The 17,616-nt window shown below is 53.8% G+C and overlaps 2 protein-coding genes across 7 annotated transcripts in view; one reads left to right on the top strand and one right to left on the bottom strand.

The window, feature by feature from the left end:
• The window catches only part of MAPRE3 (microtubule associated protein RP/EB family member 3), a 29,096-nt gene extending 15,568 nt beyond the window's left edge, over positions 1–13,528 (top strand). For 2 of the 6 annotated variants that reach the window (XM_083432778.1, XM_083432782.1), the window contains exons 2-7: positions 6,123–6,250; positions 6,434–6,579; positions 7,562–7,763; positions 10,565–10,716; positions 12,065–12,217; positions 12,367–13,528. In XM_083432778.1, coding sequence (XP_083288904.1) covers positions 6,123–6,250; positions 6,434–6,579; positions 7,562–7,763; positions 10,565–10,716; positions 12,065–12,217; positions 12,367–12,435 — 850 coding nt within the window. In that variant the 3' untranslated portion in view covers positions 12,436–13,528. Of the gene's footprint in view, positions 1–4,771; positions 4,852–6,122; positions 6,251–6,433; positions 6,580–7,561; positions 7,764–10,564; positions 10,717–12,064; positions 12,218–12,366 lie in introns of those variants that run through there. The other 4 variants (XM_083432779.1, XM_083432781.1, XM_083432780.1 and 1 more) reach the window with 3 other exon arrangements.
• The window catches only part of OST4 (oligosaccharyltransferase complex subunit 4, non-catalytic), a 247,664-nt gene that overhangs the window by 192,105 nt on the left and 37,943 nt on the right, over positions 1–17,616 (bottom strand). The window lies entirely within an intron of this gene.

The following is a 17,616-nucleotide window of genomic DNA, read 5'->3' as shown; positions in this document are numbered from 1 at the left end:
AACCCACCAGCAGCTGTGAAGGAAGACCCGCTCTGGGTGGATGTTGCGGCAGAAGCACCAGGTCCAAATATGCATGTGGCAATCCTCTTCCTCTTCCTCCCTCCCTATCCAGCTTCTTCTAAGGAAGATGCCAGCTCTGTCCCCCTTCCTCCTGTGGGTGTGAGAGAGGGAGATGTTCTTTATCACAGGGATCCTGACAAGGTCTTCCCAGCTCTGGATCAGTCTTTGGCCAGCCCTGGTGCCGTCTGACTGGGGCTTTGTGTGTCCACTTTCCTCCAAACAGTCCTGCTCTTGCAAATACTCCAGATCTCTTGTTCTGGGGTGGTTCTGCTTCTCCTCCCCAGCCCTTCGCAGCTTTCGGGGGGAGGGGGGTCAGGGACCAAAGGGTGTCACAAGGTGCCTTGGGAGATTTCCTTTGCGGGCTTCCCCACTGGAGGATTGGCTACTGCATCCTAATTCCCGCCCTCAGGCCAAACAGCTTAGCGGTTGGTCCAGGTTGATGTGTTAAATGCTTCGCTGGGAGCATGTGGCTTGGCTCACTTATTCGAGTCGGTGGGTGGAATGGCTTCCCTGTTTTGCAGAGCATGAGTGCTTGTCTCCCCACATCACTCCCCACATCACTTGGTCCAGTTCTCTCCTTTTGCCTCTTGCTGGCCCTGCTAGAAGCGTCTTGGACAAGCGAGGGCCCCCCTCAGAAGTGGTCCTGGGGGGGGGGGCAGAGGTTCTCCCTGCCTTGCCCTGCATCACAATCTGCTTTTCTAATCCCCCCTACAGGTGACGGGGGGGGGGTGAGGAGCCCTCCCATCTGGCAAATGGCACCCAAAGTCCCGCCATATGTATGCCGGCATCCCTTGCAGCTGCCCAAGGGAGCTGATTGGCTGGTGGCCTAGTTTGTCCGCCCGCCCTGTGGCCAGCAGGGAGCGGGTCCCAGGATCCAAAGAAAATGGCTCAGCTGGAGCAGAGTCTGCCCCGTGGGGCTCTGTGGGAAGAGGGGCAGGCAGTTCTGGAAAGGAGGCCAGGATCGCTCCACCCCAAAACACTGGGGAGACGGCGCTCCTTGGGGCAGCTAAACACAAAGCAGTGGGGCGGCTGCAGGAGGTTCCTGACAGATGCCCCCCCCCCCCCCCCCGCTCTCCTAATCCTGACTTTCATTGTTGGCCGTGCATTAAGCACTCAATCTCTTGCCGGCAAAAGTGAAAGCAGATTTAGCCCCTTAATCTGATCTGTTCAGCCCAGCTGCCCCCCCAATTCCTGACTTCGGTGGGTGCGGAGGGGCGGACCTGCCAGAGCCAGCCACAAGGTGGGCCTGGGGCTTCTGTTACAAAGTCATAGAATCACAGAACTGTTGAGTTGGGAGGGACCCTGAGGGTCATCTAGTCCAGCCCCCTGCAGTGCTGGAATCTTGTGGGATCCGAACCCACAACCATGAGATTAAGCGTCTTGTGCTCTGCTGACGGAGCTATCCCAGCTCCCATCTACATGTTGCTGTGCTGAGGTCTCTGGAATCAGCCTAGACCGGACAGTCCTGGGAGCGGGGGCACTGGTACTCCTGGGTGGGCAAAGGGTTTGTGGTGGGTAGGTCACAAAATCCTGCAGGAGGTTTTCATAGGTCCTTTCCCTGATTGGGAGATGACAGGAAGATCCCATCATGGGATCACATTCATCCAGTGCTTTACCAACTGTACTGGCTCCCGGTGGAGTACAGGGTCAGGTTGAAGGTGCTGGTTTTGACCTTTAAAGCCCTGTGCGGCCTAGGACCCACGTACCTACGGGACCGCCTCTCCTGGTATGCCCCATGGAGGACCTTAAGGTCCACAAATGACAAGACTTTGGAGGTCCCAAGTTGCAAGGTGGTTAGATTGGTCTCAATGAGGGCCAGGGCCTTTTCAGTACTGGCCCCGACTTGGCGGAATGCTCTGTCCCAAGAGACTAGGGCCCTGCGGAACTTGACATCTTTCCACAGGGCCTGCAAGACAGAGCTCTTCCGCCTGGCCTTTGGTTTGGACTCAGTCTGACCCTTATGTTCCCCTCCCCTTATGGTTTTGATCTATGGGCTACTTTTAAAATGAGGCTGCATTTTAGATTGCATTTCAACCTGTATTTTAAATTGTCCCCCCCCCCCATTATGTTTTTATTGTAATTTTACTGGTTAGCTGCCCTGAGCCCGGCTTTGGCTGGGGAGGGCAGGGTATAAATAAAAAATTATCATCATCATCATCATCATCTTTGTGGCAGTTGCAGGTGATGCAGCCCCTCCAGTCTGCCTTGTGTGTGTTGCTCTGCCTGCTTTTGGTTTGGGGGGGGGGGGTGTTGCTTTCCATTTTTGCCTAGGACTTAGAGAATGAGGGTTTTGAATAGGAAGGAGGTTGGGAAGTCTGTTCTGTATAACACTTTTGCCCAGGTTTAGAAACAGACAGGAAAGTTAGGAGCCGAAGGGCACCTTAAACTTAGCTTATGGGCACCACAAAAGTGCGCTTTTTAATAACAAGAACACAAAGCTGAAAATGAATGAACTGCAGCTAAAATCTTATATTCATTTTTCACATGGTCCAGTCCTCATCTGAAGACTGCAAAAACCAAAGCCATATTTCCCCTGCCCACCCCCTTAATATTCTTATGAGGGTCCCTTCTCCAGTGGGGAGGCAGAAAAAGGTCCTCCTTTCCTTCCAGCGGTGGCAGTTTTAATATGAAATCTTAAGCTCAGTACTGTGCCCAGAGCTCAGAAACTGCTCGCATTAATGGAATTCCCTCTTGCAAAACACACCTAGAACAAGGGGAGTTTTGAACGCTGCTTTCCCCCCCCCTCCAGTTAGGACTAGCACTGTGTAATAGAATAAAATGTAAAACGAATGTTCAGGCAAGGGGGGCTGGGAGAGGGAGGGATCTATTCAGCCAAGGTGGTTCCTTCTAGGTCATGGGTAGGCAACCTAAGGCCCCGGGGCCGGATCCAGCCCAATTTCCTTTCCAATCCGGCTCACGGACAGTCCGGGAATCAGTGTGCTTTTACATGAGTAGAATGTGTGCTTTTATTTAAAATGCATCTTTGGGTTATTTGTGGGGCATAGGAATTCGTTCACCCCCCCCCCCCAAAAAATAGTCCGGCCCCTCACAGGGTCTGAGGGACAGTGGACCGGCCCCCTGCTGAAAAAGTGTTCTGGCCCCTGTTCTGGGGCCCTTATTTCTTCAAATACCTGGACTCGAAGGTGTTTTCCTCTGCATTCCGTCTGATTTCCTTCCACTCCTGGAGGCAGCGTGGTGCCATCTTGGTCAGAGGCTCCCCACGCACCAAGGCCTGATGCCCAGATTTAGCAGGCCTGCAGGGAGGTCAAGGGATAAGCCAATTTACCTGGGCAGCGTAAAAAGCTTGGCGAAGGCGTTGGACGCTGCAAGGGAGCCCAGGCTGCTTCCCTGGGAAATCGGGCTCCGTCCTGTATCTTGGAACGCAGCGTCTCAACCGGTCAAGCCCAAGCCAGGGGGCACCTGCCTGTTAACGGCCTCTGACTCTGGGGTGGGATTTGTGGATCAGGACCCAGAATTAAAGGAGCCTCTGGATGCAGCCCCAGGAATCAAGCCGGCCTCTCTTCCGCCATGCCAAGCCTGCTTTCTTGGGCGCTCATTCGGGGGCGGGATTAGGAGGGGAGGAGCCAGCAGCCCTTAATCGGCTTATCAGCTGTTAAATGAAACTCCCTGGAAGGGGGGGGGGGTTTGGAGGTTGTGAGGGAGCCCCTTCCTGCTGTGCTTTGCAAGGCTGAGGTCAGCAGAATTCCTCTGGCCAAGCACCACCTTCAGGCGGGCCATGCCCCTTCCCTCCCCTTATTGACCAAATTGATGAAGAGGGTGCTTGCCAAAGGCCAGGTTGGTGCCAGTCCTGGGTGAGGCCCCGCCCAGGGGTGCCCCTTCCATGAGCCAAAGCATTGGAGTTGGGCTGGCAGAGGAGAAGCTGGGCTGAGCTGACCCACGGGGCCCCCTCTGCCCAGAAGAAGCCACCTCTCTCCAGCCCGGTGGGACTTCTCTGGGGATGGTGCCCTGGGGTGGTCCTTTGGCATCCCATTTGCTCTCCTTGCAGCTTCAGGCAGCAGAGGGGCTTTCCTTGGGGCACGGAGGGTTGGCGTCAGACCCACCAGATTTCGGCCCTGGAGCCTTCTGGGGCTTCCCTGGACAGGCTGTGGTGGGAGAGGGGCTTTTGTCCTTGTGCCTTGGGGGAAAGGGGAGGCTGGACTGGGCGAGCCTTTGGGGTGACCCCGCAGCCACCCAGCTCTTCTGAGGCTCTCCCCAGTCCATTCACCCGCCCCATAGGCATTGTCTCTGCCAGCTCCCCTCAGGGAGGCAGCCCTGAAGCCAAGCAGCGCTCTGAGCCCAGCCTCTGAGGCAGGAGGTCCATGGGAGAGCTTTCTGCCTGGCAGTCTTCTCCTGCAACGCAGTTCCCTTTCCTGGCAGAGGGAGGTGGTCCTGAGCAGTGCCCCCACCTCTTGCATCAGATCAGCCTTCCTTCCTCCTTGGAGGGATCCTGGGGGCAGAGTCCCTGGCTTGGTGACCCCTTCCAGGCGCCCTCCCAGCTTGGAGGGGGACCGAGTGGGGCTCCAGCCCTTTGTCCTTCCTGGCACCGGAGGCTGGCTGCTCTGTCTGTGCCCTCTCTGCTTTGGGGTTCCAGAGGGGATGAGGGGAGGCCTACTTTCTCATTCCCTGTGTGCCTGGAGATGGTGTCAGCCCTGCCTCCTGATTGGCTGAGGAGGCGGGAGGTGGGGCTTTATGACATGCCTGGGAGTTTGCCAGCCCCCTTCCCAGGGCAGCCCTCCTTGAACTGCGTGGCCAGTGGGGCTGGTGCTGGCGCTGGCCCAGACACCTGTCCAGGTGAAAGGGGGGCTTTGTCCAGTGACCCCTCACTTGCGCCCGTCCCTCTCCTCCTTGCCTGTCCCCCCCCATGTGCAATGGCCAGTGAGATGCCCCCTGGTGGCGCAGTGGATGCCTGCAGGCAGAAGAGCGGGGCCTGCCAGGGGCCTGCCAGTGCGTCTCCCATTTGCTGCCCTGCAGAACCAGCTTCCTTTGCAAATGGCAGAGAGGCCTCTCTCCCGCTGGAAGGGCCGAGGGCGAGACTAACACGCACAGCTTGCTCTGGGGCCCCTGGACTTAGTGGCAACACCGGCTGCCTTTGTGGGCTCCATCCTCCTTTTGTGCCTTTGTGCTCAAGTGCTGCAAAGCTTTGGGCATCTTCTCCCTGCCTCTTTGAAAAGATGCTGCTGGGGAAAACTGAAGTCTGACTCTGTCCTGGTCAGGGGAATCCTTTGGCTTTTGCCTGGGTGAAGGGCCACCGTGGAGCCCCCTGGATAAACCAGAGGGGAGGGGAGGGGCTGCGTGCGGGTGGAGGCCAGGGAGTCTCCTGCTGGGGTGGGGAAGACGCTCCCACCTGTCTGGGAGCTGTGGGGTGCAGCAGCTACTGTGTGCTGATGCTCCTGAATTAGTTTCTTTTTCTGCCGATTGAGTGGAATGGAAGTGAACCCTGTCCGTTTCGCCTTGGGATGGGCTTTAGTCAGGCTTGTCCAAAACCCCCAATGTGATTTGTTCTGCAAAGCGGGGGCGGGGGGGACTTCCTGCCTCTGGGCCAGATTTGGCCCACCAAGCCTCCCCCTTCTTGCTTGAGTATTTTACACCTGTCTCATGGTTCTGTCCTCTGCTGCCAGGAAGCTACAGCTCCAATACTTTCCCCTAATCACACCTGACATTCCTTGTGGCATCCGGTGTGGGGCAGGGAGAGACCTGGCTGGAGTGGAGTCCCGCTTGGTCCCTCCTCCCTCTCCTCCCTCTCATGGGTTAACCCACTGCCTGGTCCGTCTCTGCAATCACCTGGCATCAGGGGACGGATGGAGGTGGTCCCTGGCCACTTTCAAATGTGGTTTCTGCAGGGGGTGGAGATGGAGATTTGGCCTGCCAGGCCAACCAAGTTTGCCGCCCTTGCTGTAGAGCAACAGGGGCTGAGGCTTCATGGCGGAACGTGTTTGGTGCGCTGAGGTCTTGGGCTCAGTCCCGGGCACCTGAGGCCTCGCCTTTGGGGCAGGGCTTGGAACCACTTTCCTCCCGTAAGCTCCCTGGCGAATAACGCCTCCCTCCCTCCCTTCTTCCTGCAGTTGGGGCATGGCCGTCAATGTATATTCCACTTCTGTGACGAGCGAGAACCTGAGTCGCCATGACATGCTTGCGTGGGTCAACGACTCCCTGCAGCTCAACTACACTAAGATCGAGCAGCTGTGCTCAGGTACTGGGCGGCGGGGGGCAGAAGGGGCGGCGATGGGGTGGTGCAGCCCTGGCAGTGCGGGTAGCCTTGAACCATCAGTTGTTTGGGGCGTAGGGAGAAGCAGGGACCTTGACTTCTGTGCTGGGGTCCAGAGGTGTGAGACTGCATGGAAGAAGCCCATTTCTGTGCCCTTTCCCTTGGCAGGGGCTGCCTATTGCCAGTTCATGGACATGCTGTTTCCAGGCTGCATCCACCTAAGGAAGGTGAAGTTCCAGGCCAAGCTGGAGCACGAGTTCATCCACAACTTCAAGGTGCTGCAGGCTGCCTTCAAGAAAATGGGTGTGGACAAGGTGGGTCTCCGGAAGGGAGGAGGCGTGGGGGGGGGGCTTGCCTTGGGCTCCCACTGGCCTGGCCCTGGAGCTGGGTGTCAGGGCTGGAGGCAGAGGTCTACGGGAAGCCTTTGGCTCCACTTGGCAGCCCTGGCTCCCTTTCCCAGAGGCTGGGCACCCTTGGCTTGCATGTGGGATTTTCGTCCGTATGAATAAAGACCATGGGTTTGACCAACAACGTTTGTAGCGTTCCCAAAGCAAAGGAAGGATTGGACTCTGATTAATAGAATACACACGAGGCTTGACCAGCAAGACTCTGGGAGGAGTGCGTATAGTAATAATTCTCTCCCCACCCTCCGGCCCAGGTCGTTTTATTCACAAAATAACTTTTTACACAGTGTTCATAAGAACCAATCAGATTTCCTCTGAGCATTTCAAAAACCCCACGTGGGACAAAGTCAGATCAGAAGAAATCCTGTTAACTACAAAGACTACTTTGAGCATGCATACATATCTAAGAGTTAATAAAACAGGACTAGAGGAATGCATTCAGCAAAACCCTGGAGGTCATAAACAAGCTGTAAACATAAGGGGAAGGATGGCAAGGAAGGTAGGTATCTTTATCACCTTCATGTGAAACTGTTTCCTGGCCCTAAGATTAACAAAACCAAGGAAAGGTACATCAGAGTAGCTGCCTTCTATTTTTATGGCCCAGGATGCCTGGTGAGCAACTGGCCTGTGTTTAGAATGCTTGTATGTGCCTGTCAGGCAGAGAAATAGGACAGAGACGCAGAGGCGTGGATTGATCAGAAATCATATCCAAATGGCTCAAGCCCAGTCAACGCAATGCTTTCATTGCTGACACAAATGGCTTGCTCCATATTTTTTATAATTCCTCATAGCAATCCCACCTGATCACTACAAACGTTTTTGGCCCTGAGGTTCTGCGAGTGACCAGGTATCTCTTAATGATCTCCTTCCCTCTCTCCTGGACTTGTTGCAGATCATCTCAGTGGAGAGGTTGGTGAAGGGGAAGTTCCAGGACAACTTTGAGTTCATTCAGTGGTTCAAGAAATTCTTTGACGCCAACTACGATGGGAAGGAGTACAACCCGCTACTGGCGAGGCAAGGCCAGGAGGTGGCGCCTTCTCCAAACCCAGGTGATCAGATCTTCAACAAACTCAAGAAACCCATTGGCACTGCAGGTAATGTCGCTAGAGCCAGCGGGCACCCCAGGATCCGGCCTCCAGCATGACCGTGGCACCCGGCATCCAGCTTGGCAGCTCCTGGGGCACCGGGGGGGGGGGCGGAAGGAGAGCCCACCTCCCTGGGCGTGGGAGGCAGGATCCTGCTGTGCAGCCGAGGGACCCGGGAAGCCGCTTTATCCCGAGTCAGACCCTGGGAGGAATTGCAGGCAGGGAGCGCGTCCCCAGGCCTGCCCAGGATTGAACCAGAGGAGGGGGAGCAAACAGGGTCCGACAGCAGAGACAAGTCCTCTGGGCATTCCAGATCCAACCAACTCAGATTCCAGCTCACCACTTCAGGCCTGTGAAATACAGCCACCAGGCACTCTTCTGGCAAAGGGGTTTTCTGCTCGTAAAAGTCCACGATATGAACATAACCAGTGTGCACTGACTTATTAGAGAGAGTGAGCTGCAACCATTTCTCCTAAGGCGGGGTCTCCAGACCCCTCAGCAGTCCTGGCTCCCCTTCTGCAGACGTGCTGCGGTTTGCCAACACTGTTCTTAAAAGCTGGCGACTGGATGGGGCATGGCGGAAGAGTGGCCTTGCTTCTTGCTGTACCAGGGCTCTCCTCTTCTGTTAGCGCAGCCTAACACTGCATTAGCCTCTGGCTCCGCGTTGCCCTGTGGGTCGGTCACGCCAGCAGGGCTCAACCTGCTTCCTCCCGAGGAAACGACCCCTCTCAGCTTGCTGCTGTGCTTAAGCGAATGGGGCCTGGCTGCATTGCATGCTGCAACCTGTCTCACACAGGAATCTCTGTGGAATCTGGCTGCTCTTCTGGGAAGACGTGCAGAGCCGCCTTTGCCTTTGGGGGTGGGGGCTGTGGCGCCCAGGCCTGGCCTGCTCAGAGCTGCTCTTCCCCCTCCTCAGAAGCTTGCAGAGCACAGCCCTTCCTGTTCTCCCTTTGGAGTGAGCCACGCATGCCCATTTCACAGAGGAGGCAGGTTGAGGGGGTGGCTGCTGCAAAGCCACACGATGCCCTGGGCTCAGGCGCTTGATGCCCTGCCCTCGTAGGCTCAGAGCTGGCTGGGTCTGGGGGCTCCTCAGTCCTTGTTTCCTTTCTCTGCTACCTGGGAGGCTGGAAGAGGGTTGTGTGCCCAAGGCTGCTCAGGAAACCCTGCAGCTTTTTAGAGGGGATTGGTGTGGTGTTCCCAAAGCAAAGGAAGGATTAGACTCTGATTAATAAAATACACACAGAGGCTTGACCAGCAAGACTCTGGGAGGAGTGCGTATAGTAATAATTCCTGTCCACCCTCCAGCCCAGGTCGTTTTATTCACAAAATAACTTTTTACACAGTGTTCGTAAGAACCAATCAGATTTCCTCTGAGCATTTCAAAAACCCCATGTGGGACAAAGTTAAAAGTTAAAACTACAAAGAGCTACAAAAGTTAAAAGTTAAAACTACAAAAACTACGAATTTCCTACTTGAGCATGCAAATGTAATTCAGAGTAAATAAAAGAGGAAGCAAGGAGGAACGCTTTTAGGAAACTCCAGAGGTCATAAACAGCAGTAAACAGGAGAGGAAGGATAGGTAGTATTTGCCATCTGCTTGTGAACGATTCACAAACTACATCAAAGCTACCTTCTAGCTTCATGACCCAGGATGCCTGATGAACAACTGGCCTGTGTTTAGAATGCTTAGACGTGCCTGTCAGGCGTAGAGAAAGCAAATGGCAGAGGTGGAGAGGCCTGTGGGATTCAATCAGAAACCATTGTCAATGAATCAAACCCAGTCAACGCAATGCTTTCATCGCGGACACAATGGCTTGCTCCATATTTCGTAATTCCTCATAGCAATCCCACCTGACCCCCCACACTCCTATAGATTGGAACCTGGGTGGCAGCACCTAGAGCCCGCTTCCTCTCCACCTTTCAAGGCCTGCTGGTGGAGATGCCCCCCGGACCAGGGCCTGGTCTTCCCCAGGCCTTTTCCGGACAAAGGGACCCTGACGAGGGGTGATCAAAGAGGTCCCCCTGCTCCCCAGCCCCCCTCCCTGAGCCAGGGAGGGGATGCCTAAGTCACAATATGGAACACACAGAGAGACGCTCTGGGTGAGCAGGCCGTGGAGCCCACAGGGTGGCAGAGGGTTGGGCTGACCTTGGTTGCAGCAACCACGTTCCTTCCTGCTGGAGCTTCCGCTTCGAAGGGGACAGAAGGCGCCCCCCCCCCCAGGTGCAGCTTGTTCCCCAGAGGGTGACTCGCATGCCCCAGGTGAATGGGGCGAGCTCCGGCATTGATGTGATGAGTCCAGAGATGAGCCCAGAAAGAGGAGTGGGGTCCCCAGGGCTGCCCTGCATGGCTCTCCCTAGCGGGGCTCGCTTGCTTTGCTCTGCGGTGGCAGCAACACCCGCTGGGGGGCTGGCTGGGGCACGGCTCTCCCCTGCATGTGTGTAGCTTGACGCTGCTGCCCTGTGATGGTGGGAGGAAAAGCCTCTCTGCTCTGGGGGTGGGGGGGGAAGAATTATATGTCCTTGACTCCCAGGGAGGCAGGAGGAAGAGGGACCCAGAGCCAGGCCCCCCGCCAAGCTGTCTCTTTCTGCAGTGGTGCAGAGCACACATGGGATCTGGATTTCAGCCAGTCCCTCCACCCACACTCTGCACCCTGAGCGGCCATCTCTGCCTCCTTCCTTCCTTCCTTCCTTCCTTCCTTCCTCCTCTCTCCCCCTGTCCAATCCACCTCTGGGACTCCAGCTGCACAGAGTCTTCTTGCAGGCCTCATAACTTCCATTTCTCTTTCTCTCTCTCTGGCTTCTTTGCACAGTCCCACAGCGAACCTCCCCCACAGGCCCCAAGAACTTGCAGAATCCGGCCCGGCTGAATGTCGCTCCCAGCAATATTGTACGAAAAAACCCTCCCTTGGCCCGGAATGGGGGCAGCGAAGCAGATGCCCAGATCCTGGAGCTTAACCAGCAGGTATGGGCAGCGATGGGGCAGCAGGGCTTTGAGCTTTGCAGAGGTTCCTTTTCCTGAATTGGATATTGGAGGGCACTGTTACTGTCAGTCCAAACCAGGTCAGTGAATGCCCACCAGTCACCCTACTCCAAAGAGCAGGTCAAGGGACCGTCCAGCCACGTGGGTCAGGCCTCTGATGCCCTGAAGCAGCCCCTTGGCTCTTGTCCTGAGCTGGACTTGCCCAGGTGGTCTCAGCAGCGCCTGCCTCTTCCTTCCAGCAGCTGGGAAAGGGGCCTCTCTGTTTGGCCCTGTGGCTCTTGGGGCCCGGGGGAAGCCAAAGCAAGCCGCCTCCAGAGTGCTGCTTTAAGGCAGGAGAGAGTCTCGCGGCAGGAGGGGTGGAGAATTGGGGGCTCTGGCGGGAGGCACACCGAGAGATGCCTGGAGAGCAAAGATGTCTCTGGCAAGGGAGCCAGGATCCCTCAGGGTTCACTGGCCCAAAGAGAGGTGGGGAGGGAGGCTGAAAGAACCAGGCAGAAGGTCTTCTTGGCAGTGGCACCTTCCCTGTGGAACGCCCTCCCATCAGATATTGAGATAAATTACCACCCAACTTTTAGAAGACATCTGAAGGCAGCCCTGTATCGGGAAGCTTTTCAATGTTTGATAATTTATTATGTTTTTATGTGTGGCAAGTCAGGATATAAATAATAAAACATCATCATTATTTTATTTTATTTTTATTTACCTACCTACCTACCATGAGTATGGTGATCTGAAAGAGAATTAGTGTTTTTTCCAAAACACACACAAATTGTGGGGAGAGAAGAACCTAAGCCGAGGCTGCTGGGTCAGGCCAAAGGGGGCCCGTCTAGGTCTCCCTTTGGCCAAGCAGACGCCTCTTCTGAGAAGCCCACAAACAGGGTTGGCGCCCCCTTAGCTGAGGCTGAGCCTGAGGGACAAAAGGCAGAGGGTCTTCTCAGTAGTGGTGCCCGCCCTGTGGAACGCCCTCCCTTCAGATGTCAAGGAGATAAAGAATTACACAACTTTTAGAAGACATCTGAAAGCTGCCCTGTATCAGGAGGTTTTTAACTTTTGATGTTTTATGTTTTTAGATACGCTATAAGCCGCCCAGAATGGCTGGGGAAACCCAGCCAGATGGGCGGGGTATAATTATTTACTATTATTATTATTATTATTATTATTAAGTGTGAACTTTTTGAGACCCACCTGTGTGAGTCTGGGGAAGAAGAGCAGCCCCTTGTCTTCCTTTCGCTGCCTCCCCAGAGCCAAGGGCAGCTCCCCCAACTCCCTGCAAGGTCTGCGCAGGCCTGGCCTGGCCTGGCTCACCTTTCCCATTCTCTCCCCGGGGCAGTTGGTGGACCTGAAGCTGACGGTGGACGGGCTGGAGAAGGAGCGCGACTTCTACTTCAGCAAACTGCGGGACATTGAGCTGATCTGCCAGGAGCACGAGAGCGAGAACAGCCCCATCATCTCAGGCATCATCGGCATCCTGTATGCCACGGAGGTGGGTGCCAGCCGGGGGTGGTGCCCCAGCCCTGGCCACCGCTGCTGCCCTTGGAGGGAGGTGGGAGCAGCCCTGGCCGGGGAGCCTGGCGGGTGGGGGAGCCCCCTGGGCCCCGCCTGTGTCTCACTGCTTCTCCCCGGTCCTTGCAGGAAGGCTTTGCCCCCCCAGAGGACGAGGAGCTGGACGAGCAGCACCCGGAGGACCAGGACGAATACTAGCTGGGCCCCCGCCCTTGTGCGCTTGCTCGCTGCCCCACCATGACCGACCGCCCCACACTCCTCACAGGCCATGGACATTTACGGTTTTGCATTGTACAGCCGCCTCCTGCACAGTCACACATTATAACAGGTTTCTACCGACCCGAGAGGCCCGCGGTGCTTTCTGTGCGTTCCGCAGACCCCGTGGGAAGCCCACGACCACCTGGTAAACAAGCGTCCCTAGAGAGAGGAGACCAGCGCTGTAAATAGGCCTGCGGTGGGGCAGGATGCTGGGTCCGGTGCCCCGGGCTCTGCCCCCCAACCCCCCGCCCCGCTCCCATCCCACCCCATCTTCCTTATTTATTGAATAATTTTATTCTTTCTCCAGTTGTCTTGGGTGTGAGCGCTCCCGATCCCTTGTATTATATTGAGAGACAAATTCTTTGTATATTTTTCCGTACTGGATTTCACTTGCACTTTGCCTGTTGTGTTTGTGCGGAGCCAAGCTCTGGCACCCCCTCCCGGCTCGGGGGAGTTTTGGGGGTGTGCGAGCCGGGGGGGCCAAGCCCAGCACTGGAGGCTTGCTAATTTGGGGGGTGGGTGGGAGGAGGGGAGGGCTTGGACTTGGAATATTTATTTATTGGGGTTACTTTAACGAGGCTGCTGAGAATGTGGCTTTTCCAGCTGCTCTGTCTGACATATCAGGTGGGTTGAGGGCAGGAGAACTTCAAAGATGGCTGCCTTCCTCTGCCAGGAGCTTCATGGGGGGGGGGGTGACCCGGGGACATGGCAGCCTTGCAGTTGGGAAGAGAAGGGTGGACAGGAGCTCTCCCCCCGACCCCAGAACCATCTGTTTCTCATAAGCATCTCTTTGGTTTGAGTTCCACCTCTTGCCCTTGGGACACCCACCATTGGGAGGGGCTCGGCCTTTGCCCGCTCCCCCCACTTGTGGCCCGCCAAGGTTTTAGTTCATGCTGTTTTGACAAGATTGCCACACAAACTCTGCCTTGGCCTGTTCCTCGTTTTGCATTGCCTGTTTGATCACAGACACCGGTGTGCAAAGCCTGCATCTGTGTTGCGTTTTATTTAAAATAAAAGTTGTGTGGTTCGAGAACTTGTCTGCTGCCTCTGTGCCGTGGAGTCCTGCCTGCAGGCCTCGCCCCCCACCCCACCCCAAAGGGGCCGTCCACACAGCGTGGGGCTAATCCCTTTCATGGTTACTCTTGCGGCTGGGCGCAGTCTTGGCTTTCTTATAGAGCCCAAGTTTTATTAAGGTTTTTCACAACACAATGAAACAAACAAAACAATTTCTAAACCGAAAATGGTAAGAAAGAGAAAGAAGAAAAGGAGTTAGAAGACTATAAGGTGTTGGGATGTGTCTGGGGAGACGGGGGCATTTGGCAGCCCCCCAGCTGGCTCCAGCCACCGGCCGGTAGCCAGGCGATACTCCGGTTCTCAGCGACACGAGCCTCAGAGACCTTTAGAGACTTGGCACACTCTAATCAACAGAATGAATAATGTCTCACAACGGAAGTGGCGGACAGAGACATATGTAAGCATTATTTACAGGCATTTATTCAGCATAGTTCAGGAACAAAGGAAAAACATGTCTGCTTCCCTTCATGTCCAAGCAAAACGCAATATAGCAAAAGCAATAAACAACGGAAGTTCCCAGCAGACTGTGCTGGAAATATAAACAGGCGTGTGACACACAACAGTCATGCCTGTTCCTTTGAAGGTGGAACGGAACTATATCCTAACATAAGGTCCCCTCTCACTGATATATCCTAACCTATCCAGCTGAATGAGGTGGGGCCTGTCAAACTGGATTACAGGAATTCAAAGGACTCCTCTTTGGGTCTCAAGCTGAATTACAACCGTAGCATTTTACAAGCACCCACTTAGAGAAGTGGGATGACGATCTCTATGTTAGTGGTATAGAAGCACGGCTGGGGGGGGGTGGCTTTCAAGGGGGAAACCAGCTGTGCTGCCCTGGTACTTTAAGAGTCAACACACACTTGCCGTTTGGGTCAGTGCACACCCCTCTTGGGATTCTTGGGTTGGGTTCCATGCAGGTTTTCCAGCAGATCACAGAAAGGGTCTCTCTTCCTCCAGGCCCTTACCCCCCTGACTTGTTTCTTAGAGGAGGGGCTCCCAAAGCAGTGGTCCAAGAGCTTTGTCTGGGTGGTCTGTGGTCTGTCTGCAAAAATACAATAAAAAACCATACAGCACCTAGCACAACACATTGCAAAACACTCCCTCATTGCAAGAAGTGAGGTTACAGGGAACCAGACAGCCCGTCCTGTGGAACACCCTCCCTTCAGATGTGAAGGAAATAAGCAGCTATCATATTTTTAAAAGACATCTGAAGGCAGCCCTGTTTAGGGAAGTTTTTAATACTTAACGCTGTATTGTTTTTTAACACTCGATTGGGAGCTGCCCAGAGTGGCTGGGGAAACTCAGCCAGATGGGCAGCGTATAAATAATAAATTATTATTATTATTATAACTGCTCTAAGATCTACAGATGAAGGGAGGTATACAAATTGAATAAATAATAGCAATACCTTGCAGGCAGCTTAGTTGTCCCATGCTCAGCTCCGTGTGGCGTCTAGCCTGTTGCTCAGGCGTAGTAGGTTCTGCCACTGCTGTGTGAGTTGGCACGGTGATCAAGTGGATCAGGCATGGTCCAGATGTAGAAATGGGATTGGGTGTCCTTGCACAGAACGGATATTTATGTATTTTGCAAAAGAAAAAAGAACTATACCGCCAGTTGTTAGGGAAAATACCAAAATGATTATTGGTACCCTGGTTCAGTTGCCTCGGATGGCCAGTCAATCCGGACGCCAGATCAATTAAATGGTGTTTAATAAATAAATAAATAAATTTTTATTTATACCCTGCCCTTCTCGGTTCAGAAAACTAGGCTCAGGGCGGCTAACAACAAATTTAAAACACTTAATTGATGCAACAAAAAACAATATAAAATACAGTATAAAATGTAAAAAACAATAAATTCAGAATTCAAAAATAAATTTAGGGGGGAAATCCATCCAATAAACATTAGATGATCACCAGGGCTAGCTGGCTAAATTAGTCCTACTTGGGCCAGCGAGGAGACCAGGGGAGAATTAGCTGTGGGGTCTCAGAGCGGGTGATCTTCATAAAAGGGGAGGGGGAGGGAAGAGAAGGGAAATAAAAGATCAGGCTGAATTCAAATTCAAGGCCAGGCGGAATAGCTCTATCTTTCAGGCCCTGCGGAAGGAGGTTAAATCCTGCAGGGCCCTGGTCTCCTGGGACAGAGCATTCCACCAGGTCGGAGCCACCACTGAAAAAGCCCTGGTCCTGGCAGAGGATAGTCTGGCTTCCTTAGGGCCCGGGACCTTCAAGCTATTATTATTCATGGATCTTAGGGTCCTCCGTGGAGCATACCAGGAGAGGCAGTCCTGTAAGTATGAGGGTCCTAAGCCACAGAAGGCCTGAAAGGTCAAAACCAGTTTATAAGCATTGCAATGCCAGCAGCACAACCTAGCTAATGGTCTCCGATGCTTACAAAGCATTTCTCTGCTTCTACTGTCTTGGCCAACTTGGTCGGTGCACGGCTCGCTTTCTCACAATCCTTCTCAACGTACTTTGGCCATTTGGGTTTTTTCCATAACAAACAGAACACTGAGAAAGTATAGCACAGCATAAAATCAATAGAATTCATAAAACCTCTCCAAAAGACATCACAAATCACTAGATCAGCACAAGATGAAGAGAGCGATATCACCCTTCGGGGAAAGGCTGCCTGGGGCCGGGGAGAGAGCTTGGTTTTAAATGAGAGCCCAGAGAGACAGAGGTCACAGGGGATACCTGGTGAAATGGGGGGGACACAGAAAGCTGACTTGGGCCCACCTACACGTCATCAATATTGCCTTCACTGGCTGGCAGGGGCCTCTTCCGTAAACCAGAGGGAAATGGTGATCTCTTGAGACAAGGAAGGACAGGGATGGAGCCCAACCAGCTACAAATCCCCAAAGGGGTGGAATCAAGGTGGGTGGTGAAACTGGGCAGGTGCCATATTCCTCCATGCTTAGGGGGCACAGGACTCTCCATGGCTGCTGACTGAGGACTGTGTTTCACCTCCACTGTCAAGGCAGCAATGATTCTGAATACCGGTTGCTGGTAGCCACAGGCGTTTGGTGTTAAAGGAGGATAAGGAGATTGCGAAGGAGCAGAATGAGTTAATAGAATCAAAGAATTGAAGAGATAATAATAATAATAATAATAATAATAATAATAATAATAATAATAATAATTTTTTGAAAATTATTGAAAAACCGGGCTCAGGGCGGCTAACAACAAATTTAAAACACTTTAAAAGCAGCATTAAATACAGTATAAAAACATGAATAACAATAAAATTCAAAAATCAAAAATCCGTTAGATAATCCCCAGGGCTGGCTGGCTGAATTGGTCCTACTTGGGCCAGAGAGGAGACCAGGGGAAAATTAGCTGTGGGATCCCAGAGCGGGTGATATTCAGAAAAGGGAGGGGGAGGGAAGAGAAGGGAAATAAAAGATCAGGCTGAATTCAGATTAAAGGCCAGGTGGAATAGCTCTGTTTTACAGGCCCGACAGAAGGAGGTTAAATCCTGCAGGGCCCTGGTCTCCTGGGACAGAGCATTCCACCAGGTCGGAGCCACCACTGAGAAGGCCCTGGTCCTGGCGGAGGATAGTCTGACTTCCTTAGAAAAACAATGTTTTTCTAGGTAATTTTTATAACACTCCCATTCCTTAGTGAACTTTTGGCTTGTTCTATTCCTAGTTGTTCCTGTCATTTTAGCCAGCTCAGTGTATTCAAATAACTTTACTTGCCATTCCTCCTTTGTCGGGAACTTTTCCCCCTTCCATTTTCTGGCAATGAGCATCCTTGCCAGATGGGCGAGTATAAATAAATATTATTATTGTTATTATTATTATTATTGCCGCTGTGGTGGCATATAAGAATATCGTCTCCGCCTTCGCCTCCCTCGCGGGCTTGTTGCGCAGCGAAGCAGGGCGCCCCCTGGCGGGAAGAAAAGCTGCGACGCGGAGGAAACGGAGAGAGACGCGGGCCGAGCGCCCCTAGCGGCGAAGGGCGGACCTCCCTCCCTCCCTCTCGGGCGGCGGCGTCACGTGGCGTCAGGGGGCGGGCTCGGCGGGGACGTGGCAGAGCGTGC

The sequence above is a fragment of the Podarcis tiliguerta genome, assembly GCF_965153285.1.
Source record: "Podarcis tiliguerta genome assembly, chromosome: 3".
Taxonomy (NCBI): domain Eukaryota; kingdom Metazoa; phylum Chordata; class Lepidosauria; order Squamata; family Lacertidae; genus Podarcis; species Podarcis tiliguerta.
Note: the sequence above shows the minus strand (reverse complement) of the source record. Positions and strands in the feature narration are given on the sequence as shown.